The sequence below is a fragment of the Mytilus galloprovincialis genome, chromosome 6 (genome assembly GCF_965363235.1).
Source record: "Mytilus galloprovincialis chromosome 6, xbMytGall1.hap1.1, whole genome shotgun sequence".
In the NCBI taxonomy this organism is placed as follows: Eukaryota; Metazoa; Mollusca; class Bivalvia; order Mytilida; family Mytilidae; genus Mytilus; species Mytilus galloprovincialis.
The window spans coordinates 3,865,863-3,889,502 of NC_134843.1; the positions used below are offsets into that span (position 1 = coordinate 3,865,863).

At 32.3% G+C, this 23,640-nt stretch overlaps 2 protein-coding genes across 11 annotated transcripts in view; one reads left to right on the forward strand and one right to left on the reverse strand.

The window, feature by feature from the left end:
- LOC143078728 (uncharacterized) overlaps positions 1-9,999 on the reverse strand; it is a 39,757-nt gene extending 29,758 nt beyond the window's left edge. The window contains exon 1 of the mRNA XM_076253674.1: positions 9,897-9,999. The gene's annotated coding sequence lies outside the window, so the exon portion shown is untranslated. The remainder of the gene's footprint in view (positions 1-9,896) is intronic.
- The window catches only part of LOC143078726 (septin-7-like), a 54,951-nt gene continuing 36,660 nt past the window's right edge, over positions 5,350-23,640 (forward strand). For 6 of the 10 annotated variants that reach the window (XM_076253661.1, XM_076253666.1, XM_076253663.1 and 3 more), the window contains exons 1-2: positions 10,533-10,869; positions 21,888-22,164. In XM_076253661.1, the coding sequence (XP_076109776.1) occupies positions 10,540-10,869; positions 21,888-22,164 (607 nt within the window). In that variant the 5' untranslated portion in view covers positions 10,533-10,539. Of the gene's footprint in view, positions 5,626-10,532; positions 10,870-12,258; positions 12,281-18,270; positions 18,503-21,887; positions 22,165-23,640 lie in introns of those variants that run through there. The other 4 variants (XM_076253668.1, XM_076253665.1, XM_076253669.1 and 1 more) reach the window with 4 other exon arrangements.

The window sequence follows — 23,640 nt, forward strand, 5'->3', positions numbered from 1 at the left end:
AACGTCCATGTTCACTGAACTAGTAAGCATTTTTATTTAGTGGCCAGCTGAGGACCCCTGGCTGTGGTTTTTTCGCTGCGTTGAAGACCCATTGGTGTCCTTCGCTTGTTATCTGGTTGGGTTGTTGTCTCTTTGACATTTTCTCAATTTCCATTCTTAATTTTATAAAAATATGTTAATTTCAAATCATATGTGATTGTTTCTTGTATTTGCATGGATAATCTGTTTCAAAGCATCAAATTGTCGTTTAGAAATGCATATAATGATTTTCAAACACTTCATAATGGTTTAAATGTGACAAAATAACAATAAAAGATCATAGGAAAAGTCATACTGTAAATCGAAATAAGTACTTGTAAATCAAAAACAAATACGGTGTTTAAGACACAGCAAAAATTTGTATTTAATATTTTACAAACATATACGACTTTGGAAGTAAAAAAAATCCCTTCCTTTAACACAATCTTGATCAAGTATTCCTCAAAATAGTGTGTAAAGGTCTTTTAGCTAAAAGAAAGCATATGTACGCCTAGCAGCCTGAAACACCTAAATCTTGATCGAAAAACTGACTACGTTTTGTAGTTTATACATCTTTGTACTGGTTCCCCACTGACTCCTAAACTATGTACATATAGTTAAAATACAAGCAGATTCCAGTTTGCATTGTGCATGAAGTAAGAAAATTTTAATGAAGTATCAAATATTGTTATCTATCAGAAAATAAAAGATACTCAGATTTAAATTGCATATAGATATTAAGTGGGTAAAATATTAAAGTTTTGAAAGATAAAAAGGAGTCATCTAAAATTTTAATTTAAAAAACTTTTACTGAAAATTGAGTGCGACATAAATACTTGAAGCTTCTCTAGAGTGACTTAGTCCCTCACAGCCTGGTGGGATGTTCCCTGAAGGGGTTTGATATAACCTCTGCAGCCACATGTGAAGTTGATTACAATGTCCTGATGTCATAGATATTAGGGGTTTGACCATAAAGCCGTTGGAACCCAAACTGATTTCACTTATGATCAAGGATGGCTGATACACCATTATTCCCCATTAATTTTTTTTACCGAGGGTATATTTTCTCTGCCTCGGTCGTTGAGAGACCCTTGGTAGCTGGCATAAGCCTTGCATGAGGCTCCTCGATGAAAAATTCTCACTGTTTAAGCAATTTACTACATGTACTAATATATATATAATAAATTTGAATAATTTAGGAGGGGTCTTTCAGCGATTTAAGGTTACATTTTATGTAATGAAAAAGCATGATAAATGCAGGATATCCTAAGAATGATTACATTTAATAACATCTTGTTAAGTATCATGCTGCAAGACAATGATGAGCTACAATGTAGGCTGTTGTCAATTCAGAACCTTCTGATCACCTCAGATATTATTGTAAGGAAAAACTAGTGGGTTGGTTTTGTCAGAGCAGCTTTTTAGTACAGCATTTTTTGTAACAAAAAGTAGACTTGTATTTATTACACATGTAACATTTAACTGAGAATATTTTTTGGTTTACAAACACACATCAAAAAGATGAAACAAAGATAAAACTTTGTGTTTCTTTAAAATTTACTCAACCAGGAAACCATTGGTGTAACATTAACCATGATAACAAGAATATTTTATCATGTTTTATCATGGTGTTAAAAACAAAAAGGTCATGGGTAAAAAAAGAAACATTAAAAGAAATGTTTTGGTAGATAATTTATTATATGATCTGGTACATGCATGGCCAATCAATTACATGTACTTTGAGTCTTTTATTTACATTTAGTATCTGTGATTTATGGGATCCAACTACTACAGTACTTGGATAACGTCAAATGATTATGGATTTTAATAGGAACATACATGGACTTCTATTTGCCAACTCCAGTTGCGAAGTTTGGTCTAAAAATACATTAATGTGTTTGTATTAATAACCAACTGCTATAAATTTGTTGTATCTACTCTATTAATGTTTCAGAGATGCAAACAGTTTTTTTTTCCTGTCAGACATTGGGGCCTACAGGGTACGAAGTTTTGCCAGACCCATCACATTTCTGCCAGACCTATATTTTCACTCAAAATAATCTATGTAAAAACTTTGTAATATGTCTATAAATAACAATGAAATGTAACTGTTTCCTGTTGAGGGGTTTCCCGAATTTTCCGCTAAAAAGCACATGGCTTTCAACAATTGTAAACAAAGCATTCAATTTGTGATCATGGATTACAGCTTTAATTAATTGAATTTGGATATAGATATTCAACTTAAGGTACAGTCAGGCAATGTTTTTACTTTTTTCTGGATTAAAACTAATTTGAAAGAAAAGTTTAAAAAATAAAATATATTGTGAATATTCAGTGACCCATAGATTTTTTTTAACTCTGCTACGGAGGTTAAAGTTACGTCATTTTTCAAACCAATGGTGTGTATTCTCTGTTACAACTAAATAACTGCGTTTGATATAAATATTTCAATAAATTAACGATGTCAAACATACGATTTCAAAACTGAAATTTATACTGCAAAAGGTTTTATTTTTATTTTTTAAGGAAGGATATTTGGAAGGTGTCAGGCTATAATAGTTATCATTAAAACAGTTTGAACTCCCGATTTCTATTATGTAATGGAAGCCTTGAATGTTGTTCTATCTAATCATGCAACGTGGTTGTAAATTCACAATTTTATAAACAAAATACTCTGCCAGGACCGACGGGGAATTAAGTTTTGGCTGACCCAAGCAGACTAAAATATTGACGGCCATCAGGTCCTGCACAGCAACGAGTTTTGCCGGACCTGCATAAATTCTGCCCCTTAGGTCTGACAGGTCCGACGATTAGTTGCATCTCTGATGTTTATTACTAAGGCTGATTTAAACAATCATAAAGTTAGTCTTGATATGTAAAAAAGAAGATGTGGTATGATTGCCAATGAGACAACTCTCCACAAGAGACCAAATGACAGTCACACAGAATACTGTAAAAGAAATAGAACAGTGATTTAATGGAATATGTAGACAGCTCTCTCACAAGCAAAAAAAACTTCACTGTAAAAATATAAGGGTATACACTATGTACAGTCAACTCACGGGTACACATTATACTGCATCCACACAGCATGAGTAACCAGGGCCAACCCTGCAGTAAATATAAAAAAAGTTGAACAATTAAGTAAAAAGGGATTTTACCAACAGAAGAGTAGTTGTATATATCACTTTTCAGGCCACACATGCATATGGTAACATTGCAATCTTACAAAAAGATTATTTGAAATGAAATGCATGAAGGTATTCTATATGGGTAGATTTTTTTTGTGTGTATTTATACCTATTTTTATTTTGCTGATCAAAATTGAATCCGAAGAAAAGAATGTTTAATTAACCCCAACACCTGCTTGTGCATTTTCCAAACCAGGAACAATGTCAGTAGCTGTCTTGAGTTATATCCTACTGAAGTTAAAATTTTGGCATGGTAGCCCACAGCTTAAATTTTGTGGCCAAGCTACATAGTTCTATATAAGTAAAACCAAAATTTTAGTAGCCCACATCAAATTTTAGGGGCCATTGGCGAGTGGGCCCCTGCTAATTTCAAACCCTGTGTATTAGTTCACACTTATATAGTCTCAGGGTAAATATGTTGCAGAAACTTGTTTTGGTAATTGAAGTAGAGAACATGTATGTTGAACTCTAGTGACCCATTGGCATGTATCATATACTTTTATTACTATGGCTTCATTTAGTACTAGTAGTTTATTATTTACTAATGTTACATTTAGTAACTAAAGTTTTCTTTTCTTTTTTCTTTTCATATTGTTGCTGTGCTGTCCTGGTTGATCATGTACAGTAAGTAGAATTATAGATAGTAATTCACCACTTGTATACGTCCTTACCAGAGGTTAAGGTTTGTACTATATTTTTCAATAATATCACATGAGTACATGTTTTGCAGTGCTGACAAGGTTTGGAAATATAATTTCAAAGAGTTTTCATTTGCAATGGGTTACAAAAGAGTTTATATGAATTTGATTTGTAGGATGTGGTTGGTGAGGGGGAAATTTTACCATTTTCCATGTACTTTCCCTTGACCCTCTCTTCCCAATTCAAACACCATGCCTATAAAACTAGCTTGCTTGCTTCATGCAGTACAAAAAAGGTATAAACGTAGTTCTGAAGTACTTACAGAGCTGGGGAATTCCCTTTACAAATATTTCACATTTTCAATGGGCTACATTTTTTTTATGGGTCAAGGAAGTTGGATGGAGTAAAAAAAAATCTTTATTACATGTATTTTACATTTTCCAAATTATACATTTTGTACATGGTACTGTTAGGCCTTGGCCCCTCTCTTCTGAGACACAATGTTGATAAATCTCCCATGTTTCAAGCTTTAATCTGCAGAGCTGATAATACACAAACTAAGAATGGCAGGTTTATGTTGATATTACATGTAAGTTGCTATTAAAACATGTTATGATCCATAAAAAATAAAAAGCCTGGGGTGAAAGATTTTGGATGACATACAAAAATGTTTTAAGTACATTTCTTGATTCATAAAATTAATATACACAAAATAAAAATAGTCTACATGAAAAAAAATGTGCAACTTTTGGCACAGTGCATGTTCTGGTTTAATTTAAGCAATCTGAACGAAATATGTTGATAATGATAAAAGATTTGAAACCCAAGGTAGATGTACAAAATGTAGTACACAATCATTCATGAAATTAACCTGAAAATAACATATTAAACCTTCTCTCTTGACATTCATATACTGTAATAAGTTTAATGACCAGTGATACAGGACTTTTGTTCACTTTGAGCTTCAAATTATATTATTTTGAAAAAAGTTGTCAATTTATCTGATTACAATAACAACCTTCTCAGATTCACTGAAATGAAGAAAGTAGCAATTTAAAGGAAAACCACACTTATAATTTGAAAATTTAGAATGTAAAAGTTCAGTCACAGACTATTAATTAGTTTGCACATTTTAAAAGATACAAAGAAATATATAGAATGTTAGTTTTTAGTGATTTTTTGGGGTGCATTAGATAAGGAAACCCATCATTTTCCATGTCGATTTAAATTTTAATGGTTATATACATCTCAGTGATTATGGACTTTAAATTTTTAAATAAATATTTAAAACTTTTGAGACAGCCCTTTGATCAGTAAAGAATCTAATAGGTTATTTCAGTTATATAATTGACTAGCATGGGTAGCAATAAAATAAGTGTTCATTGAAATAAATAACACTATACATGTCTATGGTTAGGTGACGTCCTATTGTTCTGTGACACCAGATAGATAGTATTTTATTTATGTTTTATGTCACTATTGTAAATAGGTAGTAATTTTTTATCACCTGTACTCTACAAGGAGTCGAGATTCCCTTCGAATACACACTGGAAGTAAATAGCTGGATGTGAATTATTACCGAAATAAATGCTTCCTGACTGATGAATGTGCTTACTGTTTTTAGACTGTTTGATGTAAATTAAAATTTGAGGGTGTAGATTTCGTTCGAGATAAAAACGCTGTTATATACTGCTGCTTTGTGTGTAAGAGATTATAGTGTTTAGGAGTTATAGAAATGTCGCAGGTTATAGAAAATCTGCAGATTTCCGAACCAGAGGTTAGTATACATTGATAATTACATATAACAATGTTAATTAGATAAAATTGTATCAATTTCATATTTTTCGTATTAGTCATTTTCACAGTAAATCATGTTACATCTATTAAACTGATGCAGCGTTCAATGTTTCTGATAAAACTATCAGATATTCTGTTGCCAGATATTTTTTTTGCCAAATCTTTTCGGAAATGTCAGAATTTTATGTTAATAGTTAGCAATTAATTGCGGTTATGAGGTGATCACTTGTTTTGCATAAATGCTTTGTTTTTGTTCATTGGCTTTGTTTCGTGCTTCCTTCGGTTATTATTTTTCTTTGGTTATGATCTGAGTGTTGAATAGTACTTAAAAACTATGATTGTGTAATTAGCTGTTAATTAACAAGTATGATTTTGATGTCATATTTAAAGTCCTTTAGTAGGAACCAGTTATAGACCTATGGTCAAACTTAAAGTACATGTATTATAGGATTTATAAGACAGATTATTCAGAGATCTTTATTGCCATTTTTGGTATCTTTCACAGACCCTGCAGGCATTTTTCATAAAGGAGCACAAAGATGTGAAGGCATTCTCACAGGATCACCAGAAACTTGTCATTATGAGAATACATGTATTGTTGTAGTACAAAAATGTATGCAAAAAAAACCCTGAATTTTTCACAAAATTTGATCTATAGCTTGATATTAGCAGAGTTGTTAATTACTGATTGGACCAGTCAGAATTTCCCCCATGATTTTTTGGTTAGCACCAGGGTAAATTTGGGGACAAAGAAATTGAGATACTAGTTATTAAAGCACCTTGGGTCAGAAATATGGGACAGCTTGTTAACTGTGCATTATATTTAAGGGCCTTGGGAGACTTATTTTCTGCCAGTTTTTAGGCTGTTGGTCTCATTCTTTGAAAAGAACATAATTGTGTGTTTCACTGGAAAGATAATAGTTATGGTATAATGATACCTATTTACATGTACGTTCGGCTATTTTTGGAAGGTTTTCTTGGGCGTTTGTTCACTTTGTTAAAACACTGAGGGCTTGCACATTCTTCAAAAATCTAGATATGAATTCTACACACATAGTGAGGTACATTCAGAAGTAAAAGTTTAATAAACTTAAGCTCCACCCTGAAAAAGGCAGCTGTTTAAGATCTATCTTTGTCTAAGCTTGTCAGTAAAATCTGTCTGTTTTAGAAGCCTCATGTTTCATAATCAAAATCCGTATAGACATCTGTTACAGCATATTGCTTGTTCTGTGGATGTTTACTTCTTATCTAGAGTTTTGACTACTTATCTTCAAGTATTCCAGAATCGTGTGCACAGAATTAAAGTTGTTAATCGATGCATGATGGCAATTAAAATAGTAAGAACAACCCCTGCGTCAGTCATAATGATAACTGAAAGAGTAGACATCTGTGAAGCTTTTTCTACATGTACATTGTAGGTGTAACAAGGTAGACCCAGAATTTTTCAAAAAGGACTGAACAAAAAGTGAAATTTCCAATATTTTTAATTTACACGATATGAACTATTTATTTTGCTCCTGGATATCCTCTCAGAAAGCGTAGTTCTAAGTGTGCACTATGAACATGATGAAAATAAGGATGTTATCATAAACTTTAGAAAAGACAGTTTTTATAACTTCAGGAAGTATGACTTATGAAAAAGCAATATTCAACACTTTGAAACATACTTCATTCCTCTTGATAAGTTTATAAAAAAATACTTCAATGGAAATCAGGATCGCATGACAGTAATGATCAGGGGTGGATCCAGGGGGAGGGTTCTTGGGATTGGATCCCCCCTTTTTTCTTGAGGATCAATGCATTTGAATGGAGACATATGGTTGGAAACATACCCCTCTCCCTCTCTTTTATCCTGGGTTGGGACCCCCCCCCCCTTTTTTGAATAAGGCTGGATCCCTTAATGGTTTGCTGTTACAATCAAATTTTCTGCATATTTATATTTTGTTCATCCCTGAAATTATAATTTATTAAGATTTGAACAGTCTGAATCCATTATTAGAAGACAACAACGATAACTTGACCTCATATTTTGTCCCCTTTTCTTCAATGGTGAGGTGAAGCATCAAATGGAGATTTTGTTTAGAAGGTGTCTTCATTACCTATAATTCCAAATTGAAAATAAACGCCGCTGAGTGAAAACACACCTTTAACAATAAGAAATTTAAATGTAAATAGACCTACCTGTAGTTTACAATATAATATACTAACAATTATGTTAAGTATTTCTGTAAGCGGATAAAAAAAATTATGCTGACAGAATGAGACGCATGTATAATTACTGGAGTGGAATTAAGCTCATTTATACCTTTCATTACATGTAACTAATACCACATCTTCAGATTGTCATTAGGAAATATATCTTGGTTGACATGCATTCCATCAGCCCACTAAATACCTGTCAAATCTGTCGGGAGACATTGCATGATGTGATGACAATAAATAAAGTTTGACAGATTTTTAATTTTGAAAAAAAAAAAAATGTGCAGGTGGTTTAAACCTATATTAATATAGGAAAGTGAGTAAAAGAAGGCAAAAATTGAAAAAAAATTGCAGATCAAGAGGTGGCCTCCTGGGGGTTGGAACCCCCCCTTTTTTTTACGATCAATGCATTTGAATGGGGTCATATAGTTGGAACTCCCCGTCTTTATCCTTGGTTAGGAACCTCTCCCCCTCTTTTGTCCTGTGTTGGGAACCCCCTTTTAAAAATGGCTGGATCAACGTTCAACCCCTGCTTTATATGTATTTACACCATGAAATGTAAATGGATATACATTTATCATGCTTTACCATAAAATAAGGTCAAATTGCCAAAAGACCTACTGAATCTATCATTTTGCTATAATTATAATGTTATGTTGTAAATTAGTACACCCAATAGGCCTAACATCCTTACAAGTGTATCTAATACACATGTTATAGAAATTAATGAATGAAAATTCAAAAACAGGAAGCACATATTTTCTTCCTTGCATACACAAATATTAAAGAACAAAAAGAACAAAATCTGGTTTTTGTGCAAGTATATAAGTTTTTGTAATCATTGAAGGTGTTGTTCTGTTTTTGATGAACAGGTTATATCTTTGAAAGAATTTGACACCATTTGAATCCAATATCTTCGAATTAACTTCTCTCACATAAAATCAGGAAATCTCGAAAATAAAATCAGGAACTCTCAAATAAAATCAGGAAAGGTTCAAATTATTTGTAGGTCCTCAGGGGTGGATCAAGCCATTTCAGGCTCCCAAACCAGGATAAAGGGAGGCTTCCAACTTAATGTCCCCATTTAAATCATTGATTGTCAAGAAAAAGGGGTTTTCCCCCTGGATCTGCCACTGGTCCTGTTTGAGTATTCGAGTTGGTATGTAGTGCTTATTGTAATCTGTCTAACTTCAGGTTATTGATAGTTTTAATGGGAAGGAGTTTAGATTGTTATAAAATATTGATCCCAGATTAGTCTGTGAAGAAGTTGTAACCATTAAAGAACAGATCAAGATATAAAATATCTCAAATCAGTGTAGGGTAGTGTAGTGACCTCAATTTCCTGGTTCAATGCATATAATATGAAGTTTGTAAACCGTAAAGGTCTGGGTTTAAATTACTACTAAAGTTCATTGTGATTGATTATTGATATATATTCAAATCTTGATGAAAAATTAGCTGTACAAAAAAGAGCTCTTTAAATTTAGAAAAAAAAAGGGGGGGTATAAAAATAGAACCAATCATTTATTTGTGTAAACGTAGTTGTGCTTTCCATTTTTTGTGTGATTGTGAAAACATGTCAATTCATCAAATTGAATAAAAAGACATTCATGTTTTAATAAATGCTTCCTGAAATTTGACTTAGAGGTGTGTATTTCTGGTAGAAAGAGTCTTTAGTTGTAAATGTGTCCATCTTGATTTTTTCTCTCAGTAAAATAGTAGATTATATAATTCTCAAATATTTCAATGAATGATTGTTTGAATATGAATAAATAGAAATCTGTAAACGTTCAATTTTTTGTCGATATTAAAAGCAGATCAGGTGGTATAGAACACCTGGATATAACACAAAGAAACAGCTGTTTGTCTGTGAATATAAATCCAACAAAATATTCCATATTTATTTAGGTCCCAAGTTTTATCACAAGTGTAAAAACTCACAGAATAAAATTCTTGTATAAATGTTTTTTGGCTGATCAGACAAGATTAGCCTTGGATCAATGGTGCAAGGACAAATTAATTGTTGTATTTAAATGTTAATTATCAGCTCACCGAGTGTGGATCAAAATTATTGATCCTTTCTAAAGTTAGTACAATCATCTCCGCCCAAATTGGACAACAATCAGACGATCGGAACACAACAATGATTAAAATCTGTGCTCTTTATAAATACCAGTAATTGTTTCTTTACCGTGCATATTGTCACAAATAATATCCATTGTCAGGATTTAACCGTATGAAATAAAGTTGAAGATATTTTGAAGATTTAAAAAGTCAAGATCCATTTTTTATGTTGATCAATATTTGTATCTGACGTTTGTCTCATGTTTACACTGTGCCAGAGGAAATGACTTCTGTTTGAGGGAAACACATCCTGTGTATGTTAGAGAAAGTCTGTTTGTTATCAATCAGTCTTATGTGTGTATGATGTAGATTTATCTGCACTCACCAGGAGATTAAATTTCACCTCAAACTTTTAGGAGGAGGAATATTTTGGCAGTGTATAAGGTGCCTCTGTCTAAAGTTTAATGACTTTTACATGTGCTAGGCGTTAATTAGACTTCACAACAATTTGTGTGTTTTAATTTAGGATTTCGTTGATTATTGTTTGTGATCTATTTTCAACATCTGGATTGAGTATTGCTAGTGTGTTGAAGTAATTAATTTCCACTTTGATGAACTTCTGACAAACAACATGGCTGCCAGTACACCTATGACACAATCAGGCACAGGTAGAGGACCAGCTCCACCCCTTCCAGAGAAACCTCCTTCAGTGGCGGAGAGAACAAGACTTCTAAAATCAAGTTTTCGCAAGGATGATGTTGATAAACCGAAAGTTGTATCTTCAAGTCCAATAGTAGAAAGAGCAGCAACACTACCACATAGTCATGAGACAAATGGGGATAAATCTGAGACTCCTTCTCCTGCTAGTAGTGTGGGGTCCATGACTGGTGTAGGGGTTAAGGCCTCCACTCCGGACTCAGTCAAGGACTTGCCACCAAAGCCGGCAGTAAGTCCACCAGCTGTATGTATATTCGTTTGTCTTGTCTTGACTTTAGCTGTGCATGTCTTTCATATACATTCAGGGAAAGGGTGGGTACCAGGGTATACGGTACATATGTATCTTCAGATTTATTTCTAATTGTGTGTTTTTTTCTTTCCTTCATATTTTATGAAAAGAGGCAGTTTTACCAGCAGTTATTTTACATGTAATTACTGTATATACCCGTACATTTAAATTTCACTATGAATTGTATTTTTTGTTCTTGTTTCATTTTGTTTTTTGGCTACAATGGTTTACAAGTACTATATTGTTAAAAGAAAACTGAGTATTTATAGATTTAATCCCATTTAAATGCATTCCTTTGTTACTATCCCTAAACCACATGTTGTAGGGCAATTGAAAGGTGACTCATACCTTTTAAGTCATTTAAGAATGCAATTTTATAAGTGTTTGCTAATAATATTTAGTTTTTTTCAAAAAATAATGATATACACGTATTAGGTGTAAATCTTGATGTTAACTGTTTTCAAGATCTTGAGGGAAGATATATACCCAACTTTGTTTACTTATCTCAGTGGTCAGTATACAAATCCAATTACCAACTAGCCTCAGTGTTTATAGACATCAGATAAGTGTTTATTGGTTTAAGATTATTGTTAATGGTCAATTATAATGGCTACTGTTATCTGAAGGTGTAACTGATATACAAATCTTTGACCTTCTTCTCTCACTTATTCCAATACAGAAACATGCATGGGTCTTGATTGAATTCTTCCTTTCTGTTAAATCTTAAATCATGATTAATCAAGTTAATCTTTTCTACCTTATGACAGTTATAACTTAATCTATCATGGACTTCACATGTGCGCTATAATCCATTCAAGTGTTCAACTAAATATAAATTTACTTTATTTGCAGAATTTACGACATTTAAAGCAAATTAAATTATCGAAGGAAATACATAATTTCCTTATAGATATGCAACAACTTATACTGATGAAATTAGGTCTCCTTCCTTAGGAGTCCTAACCCATATACATGTAGAGCTTTACTACCAGGTGAACCATCCTTACACTCTCCCTAAACCTAACCTAGAAAAACCTACACATGTAACCATAACGGCAAATGAACCCTTACCTTAAAGTAGGGACCCTTAAAGTAAAATAAGGCCTGAAAATAAATGAATCCACAGTAAATCTACCTGTCATTGACACCTTTGCCATCTTTCAGCCATTCTCTCTCTCTCTCTCCTTCCTTCATTTCTCTTATCACTGTTGTATTGAAATGATTATAGATGTTGAAGTATTACTAGAATCTACTACATTGTCAGGTTTTACAAAAGTTGTTTAATTACATACAAACAAACGACCCTTCACATCTTCTTGAACTACAGATGACAAAAGAAAGACAACAGTATGAGCTAACTATGGAGGTATGATGTGTGGTTAGAAACCAGCTTGGGAGTGACAGTTTCCTATCATTGTGTACATTATATCATTGGCGGATCCAGGGGGAGGGTTCTGGGTATTGGAACCCCTCCTTTTTTTTGATGATCAATGAATTTGAATGGGGACATATAGTTGGAATCTTCCACTTTATCCTGGGTTGGAAAACCCCCTTTTAAAAATTGCTGGATCCGCCCCTGTATATTAACCTCTTGTCCAAAGACTTACTCCAAGATTAAAGTTTAACACACCACACTTTTAATGTCGTTATGCACATGTTTGTTATGCACTATCTCTTTATGTACATTTAATTGTCCTTACGAGAGTCTATTTATAGTATGTCTTACTATTGACTATTTGAATACTGGCCAAAGTCCTAGTCTAGTCATGCTAGTATTCAATATAAAATATTGTTGATTTAAACGAGGATAAAGTCAGGAATAGTGTAACAAATTAGGAATTTATTGAATGAAAACTTTTGATTTGTGTGCATGTATTTTGCAGACAAGAGACAATGTGTTTTTAAAGTCTAGCCAATCTTCACTGACCTATAACAATCTTTAAGGGCATACGATACAGTTTTGATCCTGTATTTACAGTTTGATGAAAATTTCCATATAGGCTAGTTTTTGCCTGCTTAAATCAAATATATAAGAAAAAATATACCTTCATGCGCTACTTTTTGAGTTAAACGAGGTCAAAATTTTGTATATTTGCTCAAAATTCAGATTTGTGGCTGTATTTTCCTTTTCGAAAGAAAGCCATAACTTTTTTGTTTTAAGAGATAAACACAAAAAAATTTTTGTTAGATAATTTGTAATTTTTGTATTTAACAAGTATCCTAAAAAAATATGCATTTTTTATTCAGAAATAACTCATATTTATCAAATGGTTATGAATTAAGAAAAAATCGTATTTTTTTGCTGTATATTTATCAAAATTAAAAAAAATCCTCTATTTGCAGTTTTATAAAATTTGGTCCACATATTCTCCCTGCAAAATGAAACAAAAGGTCGTTTTAAAAATTAGGGGTCCATGCACTCGTTTTCAAATTAAATCAGTTTGAATGATAAAAAATAGTCGAAAAATGCATCTTTTCCCGATATGTCATAGTTTGACGTCGCGAAAATAACATTTTACGTTAGCAACGTCATTACATCCCCTGTAACTGTATCGTATGCCCTTAAGTCTGGTGTATTATTTTCCTTATGCATATTACTGATAATCACTTTATCAGAGTTATCATACATTTCACTCTTTGTTTTACAACCTCAGGTAAACTCTTACATTCCTTATTATACATAATATGTATAAAAAAAAAACGACAAATTTACTCATCACCATGATGCAATAACACATGTCTTCTTCCACAACCCTTACTGTCCAATTGAATTGCATTCCAAGTTTTGAATTCACTAGGCATTATTCTGTGAGATATGCAAACTTAATCTTAAAATTAACAAATTTCCAGCCCATTTTTAGAACCGATATGTACAAAAAAATGATTAGAATATAAACAAAAAACAATGATGTTGAATTAGGGTTTTGACATAGAGGCTAGAATTTGTGGTTCAAGAACATTTATTTTTGGGCTTTTCAGAGTCATTGCATAATATGGACTCATTGGAGGAAAGGTTACACATTTTGTAAGCCCTGCTCACAGATGCTAGTAATATTATAGACATTCTTTTAAATTTAATTAACATTTTATGTTGTTTAGTGCAGTTATTTTGATCCAATCTTTTTAGTGTTTCTTAGTTATATATGTCAGATGAGTCACTTTGCTCTTGAGATAAGCAGTTGTCAATAAATTTCATAGTTTTTATAGAGGAAGAAATATTTTTATATGATATGAATGGTCCTTCAACAAAAATTCATTATTAAAATTTCCACCAGACCTTATTGAGAGCATAAAATGTAATATTTGTCAAAACAAGAGCAGGGGCGAAGAATCATAAGTGTTAACATAAATCTGTTATAATCTAAGATCATTTCAGTGCAGAATATATACATACTGGCATTTTATTCAAGACAGAACTTTGAAACTATTTTAGATTTATTTGAGTCAGTTTTCTAAATTCTTTTCTATAAAATTGAGAAAGGAAATGGGGAATGTGTCAAAGCGACAACAACCCGACAATAGAGCAGACAACAGCCGAAGACCACCAATGGGTCTTCAATGTAGCGAGAAACTCCCGCACCCATAGGTGTCCTTCAGCTGGCCCCTTAAAAAATATGTATACTAGTACAGTGATAATGGACATCATACTAAACTCCGAATTATACACAAGAAACTAAAATTAAAAATCAATATTTAAAAGTAACATTACGTGTAGCTTACAATCTTGTATTGTTTTGTCTTAAAAGCAGTTAACAGAAGTTGCACTTTGTAAACATATGGAAAAACTAGACATTTTGAGTAGGACAGGTAAAAAGTCTGAACTGATCATAAATTAAGCTCCATAAAGTTGATGCCTGGATACCCTAACCCCTGGTCCCCACCCCCTAAATTTAGCTGATTCACAAACTACTCCTTTTTGGGAGATATTCTATACTCAAAGATATTTTGTTTTGTTTACCTACTGGTTCACAGATATCTTCATCATGTTTTGTCTCATGTGACACACTATGGGTATTTTACCAGTATAAATGCAGTTATATAGCAGTCAAATTGTATTCTCTGGAAGACTCAAAGTAGAGAAAGGGTCAGTGCAATAATTAATTATTTTAGTGTAGGTTTAAACTCTTTAAGATATGCCCCACAGCCCAGTTTTGACCTTTGCGAAAAATACGAGTGCATGTGATCTTTCCATTCGGGATATAAACTTTTTTAACTGTAAAATCTTCATAGTTGCAGTGGCACATTTTTAGCTGTAACAGGAGTTCCACTCTAATCAGATATTTTTGGTAAACAGAGTTACTTCCCTTTCATCAAGAAATGGTATTGTTTCAATTATCATTAACGAGTGTTTACCTACAATTTTAGCAATACATTATAATAATGTAATTATTGTTGACCATTTTGGACAAAGGTCAAAACCTGATTAAAGTATGGTGATGTTTGGGATATGTTTCTGTTGGATGGATGTATAAAAAGTGCATACCTAAATTATGTAATTAAATCTTACAGTTTTCAAAGATACACACATGATTTATTTGTGCACCTGCTATATAGATTAAGGATCAGTTTTGCATTTTTTTCAGACTTGAAAACTTAGTCTTTCTTCCAAAAAAAAAAAAAAAAAAAAAAAAAAAAAACATTTCTAAAATTTTCAAAACATGGTGTACCATTTTGTGTTACTTATCTTTAAAGTTTTCAACTCAGATCCCTTAGACTTAAAGAAAGATTGATTTGTAAATATTGAAATTGTCTACCTGCTATCATGTAGTTGTATGGGGATTTTTTCCAATTTTTCCAAATATGAGAACTACATGGTTAAATCATAATACAATGGATAAAAAATGACACTCTTTGCATAAGATACATTGTATTAACCCATGCCACTTGGTATGGAAATTCACCACTATTGAAAGTATGTCTTGTAGATGCTATGTTCAAAAGTTGGACCATAATACAAAAAGAGGTGTAGAACAAGAAGAGTTTTCAGCCAATCTTTGCTTCACCGTGTATCATCAGTACACAGGATATAGGTACTAACCAAGCAGACATGATCGATTTTGACCTTAAATGGTAACGAAAATCTTTGTTTTGCTTTATCAATATTCAATGTACATTTCTCAACATTTGAAATTCCTGCTCCCAAATAATTTTCGCATCAATTTTTTCTTATTTATAAAACAACTTTGATATTCTAATAAGAACAATTAACTTGTACATGCGCAAAAAGTTGTGAATGTCAACACCAACTTTCAATTTCGATACAGTTGTTGAGACATTTACATGTTTTATCTGAAAGAAACCTAATACAGGGCAAAAGTAAAAGTTACCAATCATAAACCTACCTGTAATTACTCATTCCTTGAAACTTTTTGGGCAATAAACGAGTATGAAAATAAAGTTTTTGTGTACAGTGTATAACAACTTAACTATGCACCGTACATAAGGATTTATGTGGTCAGCTAAACTCTGTACACAACGCTTCTTTAGGGATAAAATATCGAAAAATAACATATATATGAAAGATTTCAATGCCAATTATTAAAACAGCTATACTTATTACACACACACATTGGCCTCCTATCAGAAAAACAGTTGCAATGAATATAGAATTATATCGGATGAGACTTTGCAAACAACAAAATGTTATTACCACAAAACACAAGTTTGAATTTTGGTGGTTTAACTTTTGCCAAACTATAGTTATACCCCTTTACAAATGGCAAATGGAAAAATTGACCATTCCCGAGTTATGTCCCTTACCACGTTATATGCAAGAAGGAGCATCATCATTATTGTCCCTTGAACACATTGTCCATTTATTTTATAAAGCTTTAAAACCGCAGAGGATCTGTTTTTGGAGATGCACCTTTACTGACTGATTGTTGGGAACCTCTTCTCAGACTTGCAGTCATTCAGCCATTTGAGCTACTTGTATATTTCATTTGAATGCATATCAAACTACATTTACAGTTGAATATAAGGTTTATTATTTCAAATAATTTGAGATGTAGATACATAAATCTAGACAAAGGTATATTTGTTTCTCCCAAATATTGGTCACTCTAACAAACCAGTATATTTCACACTTGATATGGTTATGCTTTGCCTCTAATGTCATGCAATTTGGCATGTTAATGCCATAAGTCATCATGGAATGGAAATCTCCAGAATGATGATAAATAGTTTCCCCATATTTCAAATCTGATAATCTTTTTTGCATGTTGTCATCTTTCATATTGGAATGAGAATCCAATTCATGTATTTCTACATTTCATAAATCTTATCTACTTTGATAATATATTATTATGTGGAACTCCATTATACTTTGAATTGGTATTGGGATTCATCAAGTGGAGTTCATTGCCATCTTTGCTGCTTTAGAACTACATTTTAGGCTTAATTAGATCAGTTAGAACTTACGTTTAACATGTATGTCATCTGAAATGACTAGTATTATATCTTTGATGAGAGGAAAAAGTATGACATTTATTAAATAATTATACATACTTACACCAAGATATTATATATATTGAATTATCATGCTTTACCATAAAATAAGATCATGTTTTTTTATTTCAATAAAAAAGTAGAAAAGTTTTCTGCACTAATTATTAATGTACAATGAAATAAAAAAGTGAAATAAAAAAAAAGGTTATTTTAAAATTGTCTCATAATAGTTAGAGGTTGGAAATGACATCTTAGGCAGATCCAGTGGGGTCTGGTGGCCCTGCCCCCCCTTTTTTTTGGGAAAATTTGGTTGATAATACAGAGAATCACTGGAGCAGGACTGGAGAGGGCCCCCCTTATTAAAAGTTCTGGATCTGGCAGTGGACATTGTTTGGTTTGATTAATAGGCCTGTATATATTTAGATATAGCATACAACTCGTCTAAACATCAACCCAACAATGTTAGATCTGTAAATTTGCTTTCGCTTAAATCTGTTGTAAAGTTGTCACTGGCTCAGACGTATATATACTGAATGGCTTGAGAAATCTACTTAACTTGTAGGAACATTTTTTTACATCACACCTGAACATAAGGTATTCTCGTTAGTCAGTTATATTTATTCTGTTTCTTTGTACCAACCATTAACCCATACAATGTTATTATTTGCTATCAAAGCTTTATCTTCATACATTTGTGTAATACATTGGGGTTTGTAGTAATTCTATTTACATCCAGAACATGGATTTAATTTAATGATTATTTGGCTGAATGAACAAAACCCCTAAAGATTGATGTTTCATTGATCCTGTCTATTGAAAATTAAGTAATATTTCTATCCAGAACAATTAGCCTTGAGACATTGTATGAGAGTGTTCTGACAGAATATCAATACTTTCCTTTCCTAGCTGACTCAGTAAGCATCCTTATTAGGGTCGAGGACTAGACACCATTATTTCCTGTTTAATTCAGACAATATATCGCCTGGTTTAGTGTGTCGCTCGGTTTAGTGTGCCAAGGAGTAATACTATGAATGGAGAGTAAAGTTGGTGAATCATATTGTGTATAGGAGAGGGTGAAGGTCGTTTAATCAGTTTTATGTTTTGTGTGAGATCGGATGTATAGTTCAATATGACAACTCAGGTAAGAACAAAATCATTTAATTACTCATTAATTAGGTCATTTTCCCCCAGAATTTTCGCATTAAATACAAAATGTAATTTAAGTTAATTTTACAGACATTTAATAATAAACAAAATGTCTTTAATAGTAAATAAAGACACAAAAGCCATGGGTCACTCCCCTATTTTATGGCAATAGTGTACTTTGGTGTCAAAAGAGATACATCAGTCAAGGGTTATACCTATCATTAAACAGGTGCCCCATGTCTTATAAAGGTGTAAAATTGGTGTTTGGAATGTAAATTTATTGATGTGTTTTGTAGGTCTAAATCTTCTACTTATATAAATCTTAAAACTCAGTTATGTCCTATTCAGAAATATATGTCATATGATGGATAGGGTTAGTTGACCTTACACAGAGGTGAACAATTTATCTTGAAAAATTAAACATATGATACTTCTAAACAGCTGGATCATTATTGACCCCTTGTTTGTAAAAAACATAATTTTCTTAAATGATTTTAAAATAATTATAGTGTAATGGCAGGAAATTTGTGGAAAATCCTTTTCTGTCTTATTCAGTTGATGGATTTTGCAAATTTTAAGAAACTGAAAATAATTGATAGTATTCGTATATTTCTCAAGTTACCCTCCTTAAATTTGTGAAAAATGATAATATTTCAGTTTCTTAAAACTCGGGTCAACTTGACATTATATTCATGTTTCAATTTATTGGGAGAGGATTCTAAAGTCATAATAATGTCTTTGATGGTGGTATTCAGTTAAATCCATTATAGCCCCTCTGATCAGTTTATTGAACAATCTAGGAATGAAGTAACTTATTAAATAAATGTTGTATTGTGGTCAGAATGTAATCAACATTCTTTAGTAGTCAGGCAATGACCATCTGCCAGATTTTACACAGAGTGAATGGTGAAGTACTTTGGCCTAGGTCATTGTAGAAGTAATTTCCCAATGATAAAATACTGTTGTACTGGTGCACTTAATTGGTATTACTTTGTATTCCCCTGGACCTTGTGTTTGTAAAATGATGACACTCTGGTGTGTACCAATTTTGCATGAAAGATTCTATAGGAAATTATTTAAATTTGTACTGTAAAAAATAGGTCACCATGACCTATACTTTTTTTCTTTGCTAAATATATTGTTTGATAAAGTTTATCCTAGATTTTTTTGTAAAATGCATAAGTCAGCATTGTAAGCTTTCAATTGAACAATTTATTTCCATTTATTTCTGATTTGAAGACAAAGCGACTTTGTTGTCTAAGATTACTGATAGTAGATACACACACATTTCGTGCATTCTTAAATTTGACAATTACAATATATAAATTCAGAAAATCTTGAATAAGGTTGATTTTGTGCTACTTTTTTGTTACATTTGCCAACAATCCCAAGATTTGAAATGTGATTAACACAAATGATATTTTAAGAAAATTGTTGGTTACATGATATCATGGAATTTCCTTATCCTTTACTTATACAGTGTAACCTGCCTAATCGGAGACACCTGAGTATTCCAACATCCTGCTTTAAATGACACCTTTTCATGGTCACAAAATATGCCTATTCTTGCAGAAAAAACTGAGTATTCAGACACCTTGCTTAATCTGTCATATTTTCTGGTCCCCCATGCCAGTGTGTGTGGATAACACAGGTTACACTGTAAAGGTCATTGTGTTCAAAACTTGGGGATAATTGAATTTCTTTTTCTAAAGGGTGTACACCAGCTGTAACACAACACTCAATTATTTTACCTAATTGTAAAAAAAAAAAGTTGTTTGAACTGTTGTATGTAATTGGTTCATGAGGTAGTTACAGAAGCATAATTTTAACAACAATTTACAAAAAGGGTTTAAAATACAGCTATTTTAATGGTCAGTTCTGGGTTGACAAAACATCTTATGATTTACGACCAATGACTTATTTTTACGACAAGGTTAAAAAAATATTTCATTAAAAATTGGTTCTTGACTGCACCAGTGTCCACACAAAGTAAATTTAGTAAATGAATATTTCATTAGTTGTAATACTGTAAACGCTGAGTTATTATTAGAGCCTACATGTATGTCAGTCTAATAAATGTGTGAGTTACAAAAATCACTGCATATCAGCAGATGTTTTACAGAACAAATACATGATGTATTCTTAGACTGATATTGGGAGTTAATTTATAGATAGGTATTCCATTTATAATGTAGATGATATGGATGCAGTCTGAGATCTATAGATATTCTTAGACTGATTTCAACTTGGAGTTAATCTCTTATATACTGAAGGTATTCCATTTATAATGTAGATACAATAGATGTATTCTTTGCCATCTATAGATTTTCCTATCAGACATGAATCACTAGTAGTTCTATATATATATATCAGGGGTAATGAGGTGTTAGGAGAGGCTCCTCAACAACAGACTGATTGAAGTACATTGTAATGCCTACTAGCGTCACTGCTATTAGAATTGGAGAGGAGTGTATTTTTTTTTTTATTCCCTCATGATGAGAAATTTTGGCATGTATTGTGTACCCCTGTCTTTTTGTCCATACTTGTATAATATTCTGTAGTATTTAAGCTAGAAATATAGTACTTTGTATTTTGAAAAGTTATGTAATACGTATAATATGTTCTAATCTTGTGGATTATTCATATGGATGGGATAATCTTCAATAGAAATTGCAAGAAAACATATTTGTTTTACAAATGATAATAAAAAGATGTGGTATGATTGACAATGATACAACTTTCCAACAAAGACCAAAAGAAATAGAAATTAGCAATTATAGGTTCCTATAGGTTGCTGTACCTTCGACAATGGGAAACCCATAATGCATAGTAAGCTTCATGATGAATCACAGGATCTTTACTTGGAATAAGCTAATACAGAATATGGGGGGGCTATGTTTAAAGGGATTCAACCTTCCTTTACCTGAGACAGTGGTGTAACAGCACAACATCAGTACAATGTATGAGTAACAATTCACATATTTTGAACTGCAGAAGCACACTTCTGAGGCAAGTTATAACATTACCTGCTTGTACAAACTGATGGTTCTTTCACACACAAAAAGACAACAAAATATCAGCCAAAAAATGGACATTTTACATATGACACTCCTTAAATAGTCTAGTAACTTATAACTTTCCCAAATGCATTTATATCTAGTCACATCACCATACTGATTTTAATTTGGACTTGTACATCAGGAAAGATCTAAATCACAAGATCATGCATGGTTTGTCAGTTTCTTCCACTCAAATTGTTGTTTTCAATGACAATATTTTTTTAGTAGAATGTGGTGTTAAACTTAGTTTTTCAGTAGATATAATATATATTTTTTATTAAAGATTTTCATTTATTTATATGTTGTTATGTTGTTTTGCAGTTAAACGCTAAGCGGGAAGCATTTTTCAAAGATGCACCAAAATTTGATCCAGCAGCAAGATTTGCAGCTGATCGTGAAAGACGAGAGGAAAGAACTAGAGAACCAATAGCTTCTAAAGATGACGATAGAGAGAAAGAACACCATAAAGAAAGAAAACATGGAGGAGGAGACGCAGGATCGAAAGAGTTGGAAGGATATGTTGGATTTGCTAATTTACCGAACCAAGTTTATAGAAAATCTGTTAAAAAAGGATTTGAATTCACACTTATGGTAGTTGGTAAGTGTTTCATCATTCAATTTTAAGTTGGATATGTAAATTAAATTGCGAACAATAAAATTGAGAATGGAAATAGGGAATGTGTCAAAGAGACAACAACCCGACCATAGAGCAGACAACAGCAGAAGGTCACCAACAGGTCTTCAATGCAGCGAGGAATTCCTGCACCCGGAGGCGTCCTTTAGCTGGCCCCTAAACAAATATATATACTAGTTCAGTGATAATGAACGCAATACTAAACTCCAAATTGTACACAAGAAACTAAAATTAAAAATAATACAAGATTAACAAAGGCCAGAGGCTCCTGACTTGGGACAGACGCAAAAATGCGGCGGGGTTGAACATGTTTATGAGATCTCAACCCCTCCCTCTATACCTCTAGCCAATGCAGAAAACTAAACGTAAAGACAACTCTCCATCCAAGTCACATTTTATAAAAGTAAACCATTATAGTTCAAAGTACGGTGTTCAACACGGAGCCTTGGCTCACATTGAACAGCAAGCTATAAAGGGCCCCAAAAAAAAACCCAGTTTAAAACCATTCAAACGGGAAAACCAACGATCTAATCTATATAAAAAAACGAGAAACGAGAAACACTTATGACTTTTCACACAATTTGTGATAAAATCTCCCTCAAGTCATAGATGGTCAGGTAGGCTTTTCTATTTTGTGGAAAGTGATTTTTGACATTATATATTGATCAGTTAGACCCTAAGGCCCACTGATATATCTATCATGTCAAATTGTCTGTTAATATCAGTTAATAAAAATGTCCAGTGCAAGTGACCAATCTATAAAACCTTATGGCCATTATTTGCACCTGATGACCATACATAATTGTATTCTGTCCAGTATTGGTCTAGACTAATACACAACTGACCATTTGTAAAAAAAAATAAGAGATTAATTAAGGGTACAAGAAGTTCCCAAAACTGTGAAATTGTACAGATTGGCTTACTTTGCAAATTGTGACTTGGATGGAGAGTTGTCTCATTGGTACTCATACCACATCTTCTTATAAAATATCTATATTCATATGTTCAACTTGATTTGCATAAAAAAAAGGGAGATTAAAAAACCTTCAGATACTGTAAACCAAAGCAAATTTAATAGGAATCATGTAATGTGAGACCTGTATAAATACATGCTTCATTACTATTTACATCTGTATATATAGGATATTTTCATCCAAAATTTACTTGAGAGTTTATATAGTTCATTTATATAATTGAAGTAATAAGTTTTCTTTAGTATCATGAAAGTAAGATTTGACTCCAGACCCACTTGTAAATGAAATCCCTAATGGCTTATTAGTTAGCTTGTTTCAGCGTTATTGTTTTACCAAAAGATATTCAATATTCATGTTTTGAACGTTCTTTTGTTTATTAAAATGAAAAGTAATATAATGAACTGGAATGCGGACAGAGTGAATTTATTTGGTGTAAACATTGTTTGTTTTTTGTATGTAACATTTT